The 18,550-nt window shown below is 40.5% G+C and overlaps 1 protein-coding gene across 3 annotated transcripts in view; it reads left to right on the top strand.

The window, feature by feature from the left end:
• Positions 1 to 18,550, top strand: part of LRP5 (LDL receptor related protein 5) — a 169,193-nt gene that overhangs the window by 65,324 nt on the left and 85,319 nt on the right. For all 3 annotated transcript variants that reach the window (XM_052810384.1, XM_052810383.1, XM_052810385.1), the window contains 2 exons: positions 16,033 to 16,429; positions 16,904 to 17,075. In XM_052810384.1, the coding sequence (XP_052666344.1) occupies positions 16,033 to 16,429; positions 16,904 to 17,075 (569 nt within the window). The remainder of the gene's footprint in view (positions 1 to 16,032; positions 16,430 to 16,903; positions 17,076 to 18,550) is intronic.

Raw genomic sequence — 18,550 nt, 5'->3', positions numbered from 1 at the left:
AAAAAACTATTTTCCAGTTTTATTTTTGTTTCGCGTTAAATGTGTAATGTTTTGCTGCAGTATATTGTCCTGGTTTCAGCTGGGATAGAGTTAATTTTCTTTCTAGTAGCTGGTATAGTGTGACATTTTGGATTTAGTAGGAGAATAGGGTTGGTAACACACTGATGTTTTCAGTTGTTGCTAAGTAGTGTTTAGTCTAAAGTCAAGGATTTTTCAGCTTCTCATGCCCTGCCAGCAAGAAGGCTGGAGGGGCACAAGAAGTTGTGAGGGGACACAGCCAGGGCAGCTGACCCAAACTGGCCAACAGGGTACTCCATACCATGTGACATCATGCCCAGTATATAAACTGGGGGGAGTTGGCCAGGAGGGGCGGATCGCTGCTCGGGAACTAACTGGGCATCGGTCAGTGAGTAGTGAGCAATTGCATTGTGCATCACTTGTTTTGTATATTCTAATTATTTTTATTATTATTATTGTTTATTATTATTATTAAATTTTCTTCCTTTCTGTCCTATTAAACTGTCTTTATCTGAACCCATGAGTTCCACTTTTTTTTGATTCTCTCCCCATCCCACTGGGTGGGGGGAATGAGCGAGTGGCTGCATGGTGCTTAGTTGCCAACTGGGATTAAACCATGACGATGTGGATAAAATATTTCAGTAAAAGCTACAGAATATTACTCTAGTTGTTAACGCAGCTTCATTGCAGCAGTTTCACATGGCCTAGGCATCATTAGGTTTTGATCCATTTAACTAAAATTGCTGCACTGGTTTTGGCTGGGATGGAGTTAATTTTCTTCATAGCAGTTTGTATGGTGCTCTGTTTTGGATTTGTGACCAAAACAGTGTGGATAACACAGGGATTTTTTAGCTAGTGCTGCACAGTGCTTGCACAGTGTCAAGGCTTCTCTGTTTCTCACCCTGCCCTGCCAGTGAGCAGGCTGGGGGTGCACCAGAAGTCGGGAGGGGACACAGCCGGGACAGCTGACCCCAACTGACTAAAGGGATATTCCATACCATACAGCGTCATGCTCAGCAGTAAAAGCTGGGGTAAAGAAGGAGGAAGGGGGGATGTTCAGAGTGATGGCATTTGTCTTCCCAAGTCACTGTTAGGTGTGACAGAGCCCTGCTTTCCTGGAATCAGCTGAACATCTGCCTGCCCATGGGAAGCGGTGAATGAATTCCTTATGTTTCTTTGCTTGTGCGCACGGCTTTAGCTTTACCTATTAAAGTGTCTTTATCTCAACCCATGAGTTTTCTCACTTTTACCCTTCCCATTCTCTCCCCACCCCACTGCAGGGTGCCAGTGGGCAGCTAGGTGGGGCTGAGCTGCCCACCGGCGTTAACCCATAACAATTGTGCAAACACTAGCTGTGTTTTCTTTATCTTCTCTGGAGTTTGGAGGGGAAGCTATTCATTTCTGTAAAGTCTTCCTGTTAATTTTCCCTGATGTATTTTTATACTCTCTAATATGATGGAAGTTCCCTGACGATATTTTATCTGCTCATTCTGTGCTGGGTGATTTCTGTGTTTCCTGTGCAACCTGTGGCATATGTACTTTTAATAAATCAAACATTCCTAAGTGTTATACACACTTGTTATATCTAAATTCCTCTCCAACCAAATTTAAGTCTCCCTTAAGAGGAATCTTTTTGTGCTTGCTTCCACAAGAAAACCCCAATCCTTTCTGTGCGTTTCTGTAGGCATTGTTTACACTGAAACCTCTTGGAGATTTAATTTTGCACTGATTTATTTTCTTTCCATTTGTGTTGAAAAGATGATTAGTCTGTTCCCTTTCTTGTACTTCAAAGCGAGATGAGAGACCTGTTGGTAAGAAGGCATATGGGTGGTTGAGGTATTGGTGTATTTGCATGCCATGCAAACAATGGATGACAAATGTGACATCAAGTGCAACCTAAGCAAGTATTTGGCAGGGGGAAGCATTTAGTGGCTTTCATCATAGCTAGACTACTCCTATCTTCTAGTGCTAAATCCAGGCTCTGATCTTTAACACCAGTAAAAGCTTGATGTCCATCTATATGAGATATCCCTTCTCTGTGCATGACCTCCAAGTTTGCCATACTCTCAGAGAAATGCTCTTGGTGCACAAAGGAGCGATGCCTGGATCTCAGGGCAGTGCCGAGTAAAGTATGTTCCTTTAATACGCTGAGCATTGCTCAGTATAGATCTAAGTCAAGGAGCGTCTGGACAACGCTCTTAGTCACATGGTTTAGTTTTAGGTAGTCCTGCAAGGAACAGGGATTTGGACTCGATGATCCTTATGGGTCCCTTCCAACCTGAGATATTCTATGATTCTAAGGAGACTGAGCACAACCATCTCCAGCAAGGGCTATAAAAACATAAATGGTTTTCTGCAGTAACTGAAGACAAGAAATTTGGCTGCAAAAGCAACAATATAGTAATGGTACCTTAGCTTCTGCTTACCTTGTTATTATTACTGAACTAGGAAAAAGTAAATGCCTATATACTGTAGACGGCTTTGTGAGCTTGTTGCTGTACTTACAATGCTTGATAGTAGATTACTTCTATCAGGGATCTTTTCCTAAATGCTGTGTAAAAAAGTTCAGCTGGTTAATATGTTAAGGATCAATGTCCAGGATTACATTTACTCCTACCTAGTGACTTGCTTTAAGATTTGATAGAGGGGAAGTATAGAGCAGAAATAAAGGAAATTTGGTTATTTGCATCCCTGTAAAGAGCAGGACCTATTAGATACTGCAGCTGAATACAGATACAGAAAATCCTCTGGTACAATGGCAAGTGCCTGCTTGGTCCTCTACATGGATAGATGATGCTATTTTGGTTGTTAACACATCTTTTTTTTTTTTCTATGACTTTTGCTTCTTTCTGGTTTCTTCTTCTCAGGTGCTTTTATATATATTTATACATAAACGTGAGATTTTTAAAAAACCCTTTCAAGTTTAAATTTCTCATTCTTAAGCTAGAGGTAATCTCGAGGTGAGTTGATAAGTTGAATAAAGTACACTGAAAAATGATTTGTCCATTTCATGATGGTAGTGAAAACTGGCCCTACTGAGATCACAGGAAAGTTCCCATAAGTTTCCCTGGGACCAAGGATTGCATCCAAGATCCTCTCTGGATATTTTTTGGTGCCCTTTAATAACCCTAAAGTGTTTGTTGTTGTTATTTTATGTTTTAAATTCTTTACATCATCTGGAACAAAGGACGATCAGCTTTATTGTGTTGGGGTAAATTGGCATACAAGTTAGGGTATGAATGTTTTTTAAAAAAAAAAAAATATATATATATACACACACTTGGTGTGTGCTATAAATGCTCAGTTGCAGGAACTTTTAGTTCTGTATGTCACAGGTTACCCATGAATGGCCTGCTGACATAGCTGGCAGGTTTCACATTGAAACAGGTACCTGAATTGTCAATTGTGTTGGCGCCTTCTTTACCCTGGCAAATCTACACTTACAAAAGAGAGGGTTTACGCTACTTGAAATGTGGAAATTAAACTCTTACTGTATGTCATTGTGAACATTCCTTAAAGCCAGCATAAGAGCTACTGCCATATCTCTAGCTTTAAACATGAGTCAAACTAAAAAAGTTACTCATTTTCAGAACCTTCTTTTAGTTAATCAATGGAAGGAGGTAGGTTGTTTTAAAGCAGTAAGAAGGAGAGTTCCTCCCTCTCAAATGGGTGATGAGTACTTTCTAGAAATCTGGTTCCTTTAAGGTATCTCAGTCTAGCCAGCTGCTTTAGCGTAATCTTGTCCCTGATATGTCAGAACGTAAGTGGTCATTTGTGACATATGGCATGTTGACCTCAACTGATCAGAGACACATTTCTCCAGTTGAAGGCAACTGTTACTTGCTTCAGAGTGGGAGAGCTTTGGCTGTTGAGTCAGTCTCACATGGTGGTAGGAGCTCTAGGTTTCTGCTGGGGAAGTATGACAGCTATAGTTTCTCAAATGAACCAGGAAATTCTGTTTTCTCAAGAGAAAACCAGAAAAAAAAAATTGTAATTGGAGAAGAAGATGCTACCTTCAGCCATTTGAAGAGTCACCTTTCCTTATTTATCCTTGATCCTGTTGGTGAGGCAGTTGATCAGGGTTGGGTAACATTCCCAGTGTCGAATTTCTCCTTGCCATTCTTCACAATGCAAAACAGAAAGCAGTGGTTTTGGAACCTGCTGGTTAATACTGCAGGGCTGAGACTGTTTTTTTTGTGCAGGAGATAGAGGAGTAATGAAGGAAGAAATGTTAAGGCACTCCCTTCTCATCTCCCTTGTGTTTCTTGGTGCACATCATATGTTTCAAAAGTTTTGTGTCTGCAGTTCCTTGGCTGAGCAATTGTCAGGTTATTTGAGCAACTAAGCCTCCAAGCAAGACAAGCAGGCAGACAAATACCTCCATTATAAAGTATTTATTCTCATGCGATTTAGCCACGAGAGAAGAAGGTCCCTTTGCTAACATATCTTCCTGATTAGTAAAGAGAGACAGTGTGATGGGTTAACCCTGGCTGGACGCCAGGTGCCCACCAGAGCCGTTCTATCACTCCCCCTCCTTCTCAGCTGGACAGGGGAGAGAAAATATAACAAAGAGCTTGTGGGTCGAGATAAGGATAGGAGAGATACTCACCAATTACCATCACGGGCAAAACAGACTCAGTTTGGGGAAAATTAACTTGATTTATTACAAATCAACCGGAGTAGGGTAATGAGAAATAAAACCAAATCTCAGAACACCTTCCCTCCACCCCTCCCTTCTTCCCGGGCACAACTTCACTCCCAGATTCTCTACCAACCCCCCAGCGGTACAGGGGGACGTGGAATGGGGTTTACGGTCAGTTCATCACACGTTATTTTCTGCCGCTTCATCCTCCTCAGGGGGAGGACTCATCACACTCTTCCCCTGCTCCAGCGTGGGGTCCCACCCACGGGAGACAGTCCTCCACGAACTTCTCCAACGTGGGTCCTTCCCACGGGCTGCAGTTCTTCACGAACTGCTCCAGCATGGGTCCTTTCCACGGTGTGCAGTCCTTCAGGCACAGACTGCTCCAGCGTGGGCCCCCCACGGGGTCACAAGTCCTGCCAGAAAACCTGCTCCGTGGGCTCCTCTCTCCACAGATCCGCAGGTCCTGCCAGGAGCCTGCTCCAGCGCGGGGTTCCCACAGGGTCACAGCCTCCTTCGGGAACCCACCTGCTCCGGCGTGGGGTCCTCCCCGGGCTGCAGGTGGATATCTGCTCCACCGTGGACCTCCATGGACTGCAGGGGGACAGCCTGCCTCACCATGGTCTTCACCACGGGCTGCAGGGGAATCTCTGCTCCGGTGCCTGGAGCACCTCCTCCTCCTCCTTCTTCACTGACCTTGGTGTCCGCAGGGTTGTTTCTCTTATATGTTCTCACTCCTCTCTCCGGCTGCCGAATACCGCCGTCCCAACTTTTTTTCCTTCTTAAAAATGTTATCACAGAGGTGTTACCACTATCGCTGATTGGCTCGGCCTTGGCCGGCGGCGGGTCCGTCTTAGAGCCGGCTGGTATGGGCTCTCTCGAACACAGGGGAAGCTTCCAGCAGCTTCTTACAGAAGCCACCCCTGTAACCCCCCCCGCTACCAAAACCTTGCCACAGAAAACCAATACAGACAGCATGGGCTAATCCAGACTTTCTGATTACATAGATCAACTACTAGTTAGAGATGAACAGCCTCTTTGTGAAAGGGAAGGGTTAGGGAGACGTTTGTTATTTGGGATAATTGCAGTAAATCAGCTCTTCCAAGTACCTGAGAAAGCTTCTGCTAGCGTTGTGTGAATAACCTAAAATAACTGTCAGGAGTCTTATAGCACTTGGAAGATGCTGGAAGAGAGATCTTGTATATTAGTAGATAAACTCTGATTATATTCTGGCATTGATTTGGGGCTGTATTGGGAATGAGCACTCATGTCCTAATCTGTTTGTCATGAGGTAAGTAAACAAAAGGAAAAATCTGTTTTCCCTTATTTCCTAGAACCTTAACAGCTGCCTGCATGCCTGTCTCTCCCCCTTGCTCACTCTGTGATTGAAATGCACTGTGGAAAACCACGATCTTTGGTTTGCGAGATGCTTTGACTTCATACGTGTCTTCTGTTCTGTGCCCGACTGCCATAAGGAGATGTTATCCAGAAGTTCTTCCTCATTCCCCCTCTCCCTACTGCACTCCCCAAGGTGTATCATGCTTCTTTTGCTTATCAAGAAATTGTCGATCTCATGTTTTTCCTTTGTTAGGCTGAGATGGGCTTCTTAAAGATTACTGTGATCCTTCTCTGAAGGAGGGATTTGTGTAGTTGGCATGTCCCTTAATGCCTGCAGCCACATTAGTTCACTGATCATAGCAGTGTCTTCTCTTCAGCCAGCAGATGATCTACTGAAAGGACCTTTGGGTGTTTTGCACCAGATGAGAGGGAAAGTTTGGATATCAAATGTACAAGTAGTCTACGGTGGTTCCTGCAAGCTGGAAAATTATCCAGATTCCAGGCTATGAAAATGAGATGCAGTGGGTTGAATGAGGAAATAGCATTTCACTTGCTGCATCTGGACCTGTGTTACATTACATACTCCAAACACATCCTATTGAGTCTTTAGCACTAAAAAAATGGGCTAGGATGTTATTTACTCAGTAAGAAATAGTATTATGTGGAACTATATTTCACTGAGATACCTTTGCAATACACTGGAAGGGGTTGTAGAAACTGTCCAGCAATGGGTACCTGACAGTCTAGGAAATCTAGAGGTTACCTCTTTTATTTCTACTCCATTTCATAAAAACCTCACGAGTGTTTTTTTTTCTTTCATTCATGTGTAGATCTTGTTTGTTTTGAATATGTTTTCCCCTTGCTTCTGTTAGTACGTTATGTTTATGATTTTATTTGATCTGTATGAAAAGATTGTATTACTTTCTGTTCATAGCAGCTTTTATCCTCCTAAATGGGGAGTACTTTGTGTAGCAACAAAATGAAATAGCCTCATATGGAAATGGCCTTCTTTATAATTTCATTGGATAAAAGCCATTAGAAACATGCTGTAAGGAAGAAACCTGGAGGGAGTGAGGAGCATTCTGGAAGGTCTGCCGTATCATCTTCTAGCTCTGTTGTCAGTGGTTTTGCTGGCTAGTGAATGAAACTCTCTTTTTGGGCTTTGGTGCATGTTTCAGATTGATGACTACTTTCCAGGACTCTAAAACACTGCCTAGTTAGAGATGGTAACCACCTCATTTTGTGTGTGGTTATGGGGGTTTTCTTTGTGTGTGTGTGTGTGTATAAAGTAAAAAGCAACACTCTCCTTTTTCAGCACTATTGAGCCTCTGGATTGATTCTGGTTTTACGCTGCTGGAGAACCACACCCTGCATCTGCACTGAAAAGGTTTATGTGTAAACTTTGTTATCTTGTGTTCACCATGGGCTAGGTACATACACATGGAAAGCTACCAAGACCCAGTGATAACTTGTTAAGCTGCTGTAGCTTGACTGCCTCTTCAAAAATTGGGTGGCCAAGCTCTATTTTACTGCATCTATGAAGTAACAGTGAGGTTGAGATGCTCCCTAGATTTGCAAGCCCTAATTTATAGCTGTTTATAACTTTTTTCCATGATGTTTACCCTTTGACAGATGATTGTGTTAGCTTGGAATTGAATTTTCTGTGGCTCCATCATACTTAGAACATAATGAATAACTCTTAAACTTCAAAGCATTATACAGCTATGAGCCTCAGAGAGGGCCTGTGGGATGTAAAGTATTTATTTCTGTTTGTGTAAAGGAGGACAGCAGCGCAGAGGAACTAGTATGTTCAAGGTCTCTTGGTGAGTGAGAAATGTCTGCAATTAGAACTCAACAGAAGCGGGATGGTAGAAAAACTATTGTAAGTGTATTTCAGTATTTTTTTTTAATGTTATTTATTTATCTTGTTGGGTTATAGTGAATTTTTGATCATCATCTGTGTGTATTTGAAGGTGTCACTGCCAAAACTCTGTTTAGCAGAAACTAGGTGGTTAAATGGCTGTCACCTCTAAATTCAGTGGTTCCTTGCTCTGAGCCAGTGGGGTTGTGTATCTCCAGCAGAGAATAGGTGCATTTAAACTTTAAAACCGTGCTTTGCAGGGAAATACCAGAATCCAAAGACTGTACCCTTTTTCTAGCAGTGGGGATTTCTGACAGACTTTTTCTTGGCCCATCCTTTTTCCTATGGCTTGCAATGAACTGTTATTAAGAGTTCTGTGCAAAGGGATGTTAAATTTTTTTGTTAATAAAAAGTAGAAGCTGGGACTATGGTGTCTGTAAGCTAACATTCAGATTTACCACTTAACATTTCCAACTTTCTGTTCTCTTTATTTAAAGCACATACAGTATAGACAGACCTCAGGGTGGGGACGTGAGGCTTAGTTGTTCAAGTGCTTTGAGGTCTTTGGATGAAACCTCTGTATAAAGGCAGATTCTTTGCTCGGTACAGCGGTAGCCAGACAATTGTTCTTACCTTTGATTCTGGTTACTACCAATGCAGTTATGGCTGTTATGCTATTTTGAGTAAGTCTTCGTAAGAGTTATCTACTCCTCTGCTAGTAGTAACTTTACAAAGCTTTGTGCTTGCAAGTGTAGCACTGGGTATGTACAAACTTGAGGTCTCTCACAGAAGCTCAGTCCTAAATTAGAGTAGGGTAACTGTGACTTCTGTCTTGTAATGGCTTTGTCTGGAAGAAACATTACTTTTGTCTTAGTCAGCTGTTTCGTGCTAATGATTTTTTCAGCTGTACAGTTTAATTAATGTTCTGTTTGTGGGGGTTTTTTAGTGGCTGTATAAATGTGTCAAAACCCTGAACTGTAGGGGTTTTTTTTCTGGTTCAGGCAAAGTAACTGTTAGAAGTCTGCTACTGCGATAATGGAAGAAACAGTAGACAATAGCTTTTCACTGTAACATGCAGACAGATATGATGTAATTTATGAGTTACGTGAGTGCTCTGGTATTTCCTTTCTTTGTCACAAGTGTTAGATTTCCTTATGCCTACTTACCTTTCAATTAAATCAAGTCCTGTCTGAATTTGGGCACTCAAAACATTCTTTCAAAGAAACCTTTCCTGTTTCTATTTTGTTGGTTACATATTCCCACTGCACGCAACTCTTGGTTTTAAATCGGGAAATCTGATGTGCGTTGCACGCTCTCCCCAGTCCGCAGTGTCAAGTAGGAGACTACATCACCAGTTTTTCCCAGCCCACCGCCATCACACAGTATGAAGCAGTGTTCTCTTCCTCTCAGACTGGAAGATAAATAAAGACCTGAACTTGGATGTGTAGTGCTGTTCATGTTGCAACGAGCCCTGTTAATGTACCCAAGGAGAATATATAAAAAGAATTTCCATTTGTTTCTAGGTATTACCAAAGTTTGTTTCAACTCCTTAAATATTTTTATTTTCTGTGGAAGTTGAATAGCAGGAATGGGATTTTACATGGTGTTGTTGATTTAAACCTCTCATAGTGAGTTTCATTACATCATTATTCCTGTGGTGTGAAGAGCAGCCAATGCTAATGTTGTAATTGTTTTGAATATTGGCAAGCTTATTAAACAGCATGGGAACGATACCTATTTTCATACACTCCATGCAGAATAATGAAGTTTTCTCCCACCCCTATGTTCTGCGCCCCCCCACTACTTTTTGCCATACACTGAAACTTTGCCAGGTAATTCACTGTATTACAGCAACTAGCAAAATCCCTTGCTTGTCTGATAAATCTTCTTAGTTTATCAAGAGTGCTGAGGTAGCTGTACTCAAACAGCTTGTAAAAAAGTTGCCTGCAGTCAAAGTACTTCTAATGCACTTTTTAAAATGCGCTTACCATTTTGTTCTTCAGAGAAAAGCTAAAAGCTTTCTGGTTGTTAGAGTTTATCTGATTTTTTTCCCCACAAATACAGAGATTTCCAAAGTTGCCTGTAAATAGACTGAGTCTATACGTGCAGATGCATGCACATGGACGTACATAAAACTGGGGGAAGAGTCCCACAATGGAGCATTGTTCTAACCTAATTAGCAGAGAGACAAATGGGAAAGGAATAGCATGGTGTTTTCTGGCATAGATTAGCAGAGGCAGCCACTACAGTCTACATTTGTTTAGGTTGGGTGAATAAATTGGAGCATTTGTTACTGTATTATAGATGTCTTGTCACTTGTCAAATGTGAAGTGTGCCAAGGGAAGAATAAAAAAGGCTCTCTTGTCAAGCTGGTGAGATGGCCTGCTTCGCTGCTGTCAGCTCTGATTGCAGTTAATTTTGCAAATAGAATACAGTTGCCATTTCTAGCACGAAGCATGAGTTTTAATAACAAGAGCACAAACCAACCAAATCAAAGCAAACACTGTACCTAGCATGGATATTAAAAATAATTGATCAGTGGGTATGGGAGGAAAGCATCACATGTACAAGCAAAAAAAAAAAAAGTCTCTTAACCTGTTTCTATAGGATTTCTTGATTGCAAAAGGAGAATATAGTCTTCAGGGAGTGAGAATGACTGCCTTGAATGGTATTATTTTGTTTTCTGTTCTGTTTGTTTTTTAAATTCAGATACTGTTGTGCATGTTAACCAGAACAGTTCATTGGCTTTTACGGATATCAGACCTAGTGAAAAGTTCTGTGGAAGGTCTGCAGAAAGCTTTTGCTGAATAAAAAAAGACTAGAGAAAAAAAAAAAAAGTTCAAAGTTTAAACCAGTTGGAAAAATAAAACAACAATTTGAACTTGGGTCTTTCAAAATGCTTTCTAAATGGAAACTTTAGAGTGACATAATTCCTTCTGTTTTTGTGATCTATGATTTGCACAGAGGACTTTACATAAACTTCTGCTGAAGTGTTTGGTTGCTGCAGTTGTGATGTTGGTATAGCTTGCATTCCCCGCTCCCCCCAAAAAAGGCTTTTGTTTATTGTATGGTGTTATATATGACCATGTTATAACAGTTAGCAATTCTGCTGGGAATCTCTTAATCATGTGGTTACAAAAGTGACTGCGGTGAGGGAGGTTTTTGAAGATGAATTTAATTAAATGAATGCTGTAGCACTTTAGCACTAGGTAAATAGCTAGCTGTAATTTATTAGGCAGGTTCTAGGGTATCTAGGATAACACTAGGCAAGTCACAGCATAACACTTCTGTAGCCCTGAAAACATTCCTACCGACATTAATAATCAAAATACCTCCATGATACAGATAAAACTAATGAGCCAGACAAGCGTGTTTGTCCAGGTTTTTAGAGAGAACCAATGTCAGGTTCTCATCTCTTAGTGAGGTGCTCAGAGCCTACTGCCAACTCTTTTTTTCTGTAACAGAAATCTGTGAATAGAGTCAAATACGGTTATAACCAACACTGTGATTTTAAACTGCATTGTAATAAAAGCCAGGATTTTTGCACCTATCAAAAATTACCCATGATAACGATCTTTTACCAACTTTCAAGGAGGGGGCGGATCGTAGTGAGATATGCTCTGATAACATTTTCTCTGTTCATGTGTTTTTTAAAATGTCCAAGGATGTAAATGCGTGTCTGTCAAGATTCTTGTTGTGTAATAATTTAATTTTAGGCATCTCTACAGTAGAAATTGCCAAGCAGCCAGAACTTCAAATTGGCCAAGTAGCTCATTCCCCTTATTATTTCTTAAGTCTCAGTTAGAAGTGTGTTAGAAATTAGAAGAATTTCCCAAGGAGTATTCAGTTCAACTACCAATAAACTGTCCCAGTTGTCAACTGAAGATTTTTTTTTTCTGGTCTGCTAGGTCAGCAGAGAAAAGTTTTCTTCTCCTTGTTCGTTTTTAGCTGTGTATGTCCGTGGGACAGAACTGAGGTTGAGAATATTTCTACAGTAGTGTTTGCCTGCAGAAAAAGCCAGAGCAGCTGAATATGTCAGAAACAGGATTGTTTTCTTCCCTTTGCAAGAAGGTTGTAGTCATTATGTAATTCAAGGGGTCCTGGCTGTCCTGTTCCTGATCAAATATTATTTTGTATGCATATGAATGTGTGATCATTTGCAGCGGTGAGTATATGACAGAGCTGGATGAGATAAAATTGAGTCCAATTATTGCTGCTGTGAAGAACTGAAGACTGTTTTGGTATTACTTGTGAATTTTAGGGGAGTATTAACAGTGTCTTTCAGCCTGTTGTCTAGCCAGCACCTTTAGGCATAATCTGGGTGTTAGACTGCCAGTTCCTTCCTCTGGTACGTTCAACTCTGGTCTTGTTCACAGTGAACCAAGGTGAAGCTGCAATCAGTTGTGTGAATAAGCAAAACACATGCATTTGATTCTTATCTGTCTGTTCCCATGCAATGATGCTTGTAATGCTTGTAATGTTGGTTATCTTAGAAATACATGTAATATTGGTAATTGCTGTGTTATCAGTTGCTAGGCATGTGTTTGATGCTCTTCTGCTTCACACTACTTGTACTTTAATATTAAGATTATGATTGCAGACACATTAATATAGTAGAAGTTCAGAAGTTAAGGTGGATATGAAATTGAGCGCTGTGGGGTGGATGAACAGCTGCAGTGCTGCTCGCTTTTTGACAGTTGAGCTAAAATAATTTAAAATTAATATATAATTTAAAAATCTTCTGTGTTTGTAGAGCACTTGGATGACCTGATACATCCCCCTTTCCATGTTGAGTTTTGAGGCCTGAATTTTTACTTAACTTGCACTAAACAGGAGGTTTTATTTTGACTCCCACAAGTGAAATATTTCAGAAACACAGAAGCAAGACAAAACTTTGTTACATGAGGTATTTGTTTCTGCTGTAGTTGCTATGCTGTTGTAGCTTGCTCCCTGACCTCTGCAGTTGCAGATCAGTGTCCTGGTTTGCAGATGCTCTCTCTAACAGTGATCCCCCCCCCCCCCCCCGCCCTCCCTTTGGCTATTAAGCTGTAATTTTCATTTGTATTAGAAAATCAAATGTTTTCAGTGTGTTTAAATGTATTAAGAAATAGGACCTTTTGGAAATTTTACCTGTAAAGAGACTAAAGGTGGTGCACAATTTGTACTGTTGGAGGTAATATGGAGGTAATATTGATCCATATATAATATGACCTGGGTGCCTTTTCATTTCTGCTGTTGTCAAGCTAACATGCTCTGGACAAACCAGTGTCTGGTGACACTGTAAGTTCTTTGGAGATGGTAATGTCAGGGAAAAAAAAAAGTATGCTTAATACTTCGCAACATGGGACTTGATACCGGTTAAGTACTTCTAACAAAATGTCAACACAAATAAGTTAATGAAACAAAAGAGATCTAAAAGCCTTTCTATTTGAACAGTGTCCATAAAAATACCATATTTAACACTGCATAGATCAGGTTTGAATACAGGCCTTTTACTATTTTGAAAATCCTCCCTTTCTGCTTAAAGTTGATTCTCTCCATATTGTTTTGGTTTTGACCTGTTTTCTAATCCAGAGATGTCAGCATAGCCCCAAGACTACTGTTCCTGGGGTAATCCTTTATGTAGAGAGCGGGAACAGCATCACAGACTATGGACTGCTTTTGTTCCCAGATAGCTTTTTAAAATAGCTGTGTGGGAACTGTCTCGCTTTGATGTACTGTGAAGTAGTTACAGTGAAGTAGTTGACAGTGTCACCTTTTGTTCATGCTGTTTGCCATTATATGTAGTTAATCTTTCAGAGGTGATATGTTGGAATATACATCTAGCAAAGAAGCATGGTAGAAGAGGAGGTATAAGCTATATATTGGACTTCTGTCCACCATGGTCTTTTTTAAGAAAACACTTGATTGATTTTTATTCACTGTTCAGGAAGTAAACTAACATTTCTAAGCATAATATAAAATATCAAATACTGTTTTAGGTATCCCATTATTTTTATTTAGTAAAGGTGCTAAAATCCTGGAGATTTATAAAGCTTTTGAAAATGAATACTTTTGTTAGCAGTGCCTTCTAAGGATTGCTGATGCATGTTATTCCCTTAACAGAAAGAAAACTTGAAAAAATGAAAACCTGTTGCCATGCTTACTTAAGGGGGCAATGGAGGAAGGAAGCATTGTAAGTTGTCTGATCAGCTGGGGCTATTCCCTTCTCAACTTGGGCAACAGGTTACTAGTTTTGCTGTGTCTAGAGAAGCGAGCAGAAGTTTCAAGCGTAAGAAACACTCTTCCTGCAAACCTCTTTTTATTTTGCAACCTGTGAAGTTAGAAGAATCTGTATTAAGGAAATTTGATGGTAAACATAGCTCTTGCTTTGCTGTCAAGAATATATGGGCTTTCCCTCCTCCCTTTTCTCCACGTGGTTTTTGAGCTCTGAATTATTGTTGCTTTCCTTCTACCCAAGCCTTCCTTCAAAGTTTGTTCATGCAACTGATGCTGTAGTTATCAAACCTTGTCAGCTAACACTGACTGGAAGAAGCATTCTTGCTGGAGTCCCTCCCCATGACAGCACAAGTGTTTGTGGAGTTGTGCAGTGAACCAGTCTGGTTGTTAACTTAGGCTGATGGCTTTATTTCTGTTAGTTTTTGTTTGGATCAGCTCTTTAGTGTGGTTTGCAACACACAGCCATGCTGTGCTTGCATGTGAGAAGGAGTGATACAGAAGTGAGAACAAGCAGCCCATGGCAAAGAGAAGGGCAGCACCACCTAATCCAGGAGCTGCGGTAACTTGAGGTAGTTCAAAGGGCACATCAAACTATGTCCTTCGTGCTGTGTAGCAAACTTGTTCTGGTGATGTTACAACACTGCTTCTCTAGATCCTTGCCTTTTATTATACACTTGCAGCTTGAGCACTGTTTTTTTTCGCAGAGCTTCTGAGATATTATTTGGAGATGAAGCTCTGATTTCCAAACCCAAAAGCAAATACCAGCATCGTCCAGCTCCCAAAGCGAATGTGAATTTGGTTTTGATGTGCAATTGATTCAACTTCTGAGTCTCCAGAACTCCATATGCATGCCTAGGTGTGAATTATTTCTAGAAGAATATTCTCATGAGGATTTGAATTTCTGTTATTCTCAGTGGTCTCAAAAGATATGTCCTGTGTTGGCCATATTGATTCAATTTGGGGTGTTGGTGGGAACTGGAAGTTACCACCACCTGCTGCTGTTTGCTGGTCTGGATGAAGTGTGACAAGTGACTTTTGTTCTGGTTTCCAGTTTTGGAGTGTTGCTAAATGATAAAAACTCCTTGTCAGTTTTCAAACTATACGGCATCGCTTTAGTAACAGAGTAGGAAAAAGGCACATACTTGTATTGCTCTTTTTGTGCTGAAGCATGCATGGGTGAATGTGGGGAAACTGTGTTAAGCAGCTGGATGGTTTACTGTGTGTCCTGTTTTTGTACTTATAAAAGAAGTTGCCAGAAAGACGACACTGACGATGCCATTTGTCTTTGAAATGTGCTCCAGGTTGTTGTTTGACACCCTTTCCACAAGCAGTGAAACTTCACAGTGGGAAGGAAGAATAGAGAAGAGAAAAGATCAACAACCCTATTGCCTTAGAATTTAGTTTTGCATCACATTTGGCCAGATGAGAAATACTTGCTGTAGTTGCGACTTGCTTTCTTGTTGGGCTGTCTGGAGCAAATAATTAATGTAATTTGTTTACAAATACTCAAGTTTTCCGTTAGCCCTTGTCATTTATTATGTAGGGCTTGTGTGCAAAAACCACATCTAATGCACTGATACAGCTAGTGGGAAGTTTGGCTGAGCTGAGGAATTCTGTAACGTGATGAAATACTTGGATGTACCCCCACCAAATTAATTATTTATTTTTTTAAGATTCTGGATAGAGATTGCTGTGTTCCTTATTAGTTTAGGAGCTGGGAGAAGGATGCTGTCATTGTGAAATAAGAGTGCCAGCCCAAGCAGCTAGTTGAGAAGAACTGATTAGGAATAACTCCCTGCTCAGACAAGTCTATATTTTCAGTGAAAGTTTGTCCTTATTTTAAGGAAATATCTTCTTATTATAGTGACAGTGGCAGTTCACAGCCTTCTGTGCTGTATTGAAGTGTTCACATCAATAGCAAAGGAAATGATACCATGAATGGTTTTCTCTCCAGGTGCTGAGGAAGTCTTGCTGCTTGCTAGAAGGACTGACTTGAGGAGGATTTCCCTGGACATGCCAGATTTCACTGACATTATTCTGCAGATAGACAATATCAGACATGCAATTGCCATAGACTACGATCCCGTGGAAGGCTACATCTACTGGACTGATGATGATGTCCGGGCAATTCGTCGAGCCTACCTTGATGGCTCTGGAGCACAGACTCTGGTAACCACAGAAATCAACCATCCAGATGGTATTGCTGTGGATTGGGTGGCGAGGAACCTGTACTGGACTGATACTGGAACAGACCGCATTGAAGTGACCCGGTTGAATGGGACATCAAGAAAGATCCTTATCTCCGAAAACCTAGATGAACCTCGAGCAATAGTGCTCAATCCTGTAATGGGGTAAGTTTTGTGTTTATTGATAGCCCTGCGATAGGATTGGATCCAGTTTATGGTCTCCTGAAACTGAAAATCTGCAAATTGCAAGATGATGTGTGTATTATTTGTCAAATGTTCTGGAAATAACTGGCTTTCCCTTGCTTCATCCCTTTAATACTGTGTATATAAAAGGTGACTTCTAAATATAGTGTTCTTCAATGAACATATACATTGTGTGTTTGGTTGAATTTTGTTTTCTCTGCGTCTTCGGTGTTATCATAACTATGAAAGAATTAGGCCACTACACATTTTCAATAGTTTAATTTATTTAATGCTGAAACTTACATTGTCATCACTGATTACAGTTCCAGTTGGCTTGTTTGCTGCAGTTGGGGAAGCAGAAAGTTAGTAAGTTCTTTCAAAAGCAGGACAGATTTTGACAGTTTTTGGTCTTGCATGTTACGTGCATTGACTGTTTCCCCTGTGTTTTTTTCATAGCTACATGTATTGGACAGACTGGGGTGAAAGTCCGAAGATAGAATGTGCTTATTTGGACGGCTCAGAAAGGCGAGTTCTGGTGAATACGTCCCTAGGTTGGCCTAATGGCTTGGCACTGGATCTTGAAAAAGACAAGCTTTACTGGGGAGATGCAAAAACAGATAAAATTGAGGTGAGTAATAGAGCCATACTTCAGTGCATTCTTAGAAAAAAAAGTGCTGGTCTCATGTGCCACTTTATGTCTTGGATACATTTATCTGTTTTTTGAGGAGTCTGTTGTTTCATTAATATTAACATGTTATTTAGCATAACAAGACATATTTGAGAAGAAAGGAAACACATTCATGTGGTTCAGAAAACTTTTGCAAGAAATGTTTGTTATGTCTACATTGTTACAAGTGTAATTTAATTGCTTGAAATCTCAGGTTTTACCTGAGGCTTTTGCAACAAATTGGGACACTCGGGTACAACCTCTTTAAAAGATGTTTTGACATGTCTGTAGTGCTTGGAACTAGTATCTAATATTGCTGCATGCAAAAGACTTGATGCAAGGTTCATGTACAGGAGAAGGTGGATGTGGGCGCCCTAGAGAGCCATATTTGCAGGACCTTAATGATTATGTGGTGTCCAGATGCATGGACAAGAAGTAATTTTTAATGTATCACCGGCTTTGAAAACAACGTAGACATTCTACCTCTGAATTTGAGGGGAGGAAATCCTCTTCACAATGTTGTATAAACTTTCATGACAATATTTAGTACTTCTTCATTGTTGAAAGAATGTCTGATAAAACACAGTGTGATTCCCTTATGCCCCCCCTTTCTTTGGGAAGAATTTTCTTAAAAATGCAAAAAATTCATCCTGTCTATCTATTGCTCAAACACTAGACAAAGTTGGACAAATTATCCACTCATTTGTTATGATGTGCTCCCAGGAGTAAGGCAGTGGAGTGTGTCTGGAGATTCACTGCTTTAAATTTAAAATATGGTCAAAGCAGGCATCTGCACTGGTCTAGTCATGGACATTGACAATTGCACCAGGGAGGCCTGAGATGTTCCAAGACACATTCTCCTAAAGGAGATGCTTTTTTTCCTATTGTTCTTGCATTAGTATCCCATGATTAAATCTTAATCTAAAAGAATAATTGTGCTGCCACAGAAGTGAAACAAGTCTAAGATATCGCTGCAGAGAACCGAGTCCCAAAGTAGTTTCACTCAGAGCAGAAGGTGATAAATTAAATAACTGAAAGAGTTAGAATGAAGGTTTGGGGCAAGGTTTTTTGGGGCTTCTGAGCATGTGGTCATGAGATTCGGAGGTTTCAGTGAATAATTAGCAACTGAGTATTCAACTGAGAGGAAATTCAGCAAATTGATAGAGCTTGATAATATTGTGATGTAGAAGGGCACATGGCTTTTGTGTAATCTAGGAATACTGATTAAGAGCCATTTTATACATTTGTTGTGGATGTGTTCATGGAGTTACTGAAGACCTGTATGTAGTAGCAGGCTTAACTTGCATAAGTGTGTCCATTTAATTTGAGACAGCTGAGGATATGGATAGAGAATATGGATACAGCCAGATGTGAAGAAGTCTCAAACAGTTGCTTAAGATCCTATTGTGTTCCCCACCACCTTCAATGCTTAGTTT

The sequence above is a fragment of the Harpia harpyja genome, chromosome 16 (assembly GCF_026419915.1).
Source record: "Harpia harpyja isolate bHarHar1 chromosome 16, bHarHar1 primary haplotype, whole genome shotgun sequence".
Classification (NCBI taxonomy): domain Eukaryota; kingdom Metazoa; phylum Chordata; class Aves; order Accipitriformes; family Accipitridae; genus Harpia; species Harpia harpyja.
The sequence above is the reverse complement of the archived record's forward strand: the minus strand, read 5'-3'. Positions and strand labels throughout refer to the sequence as shown.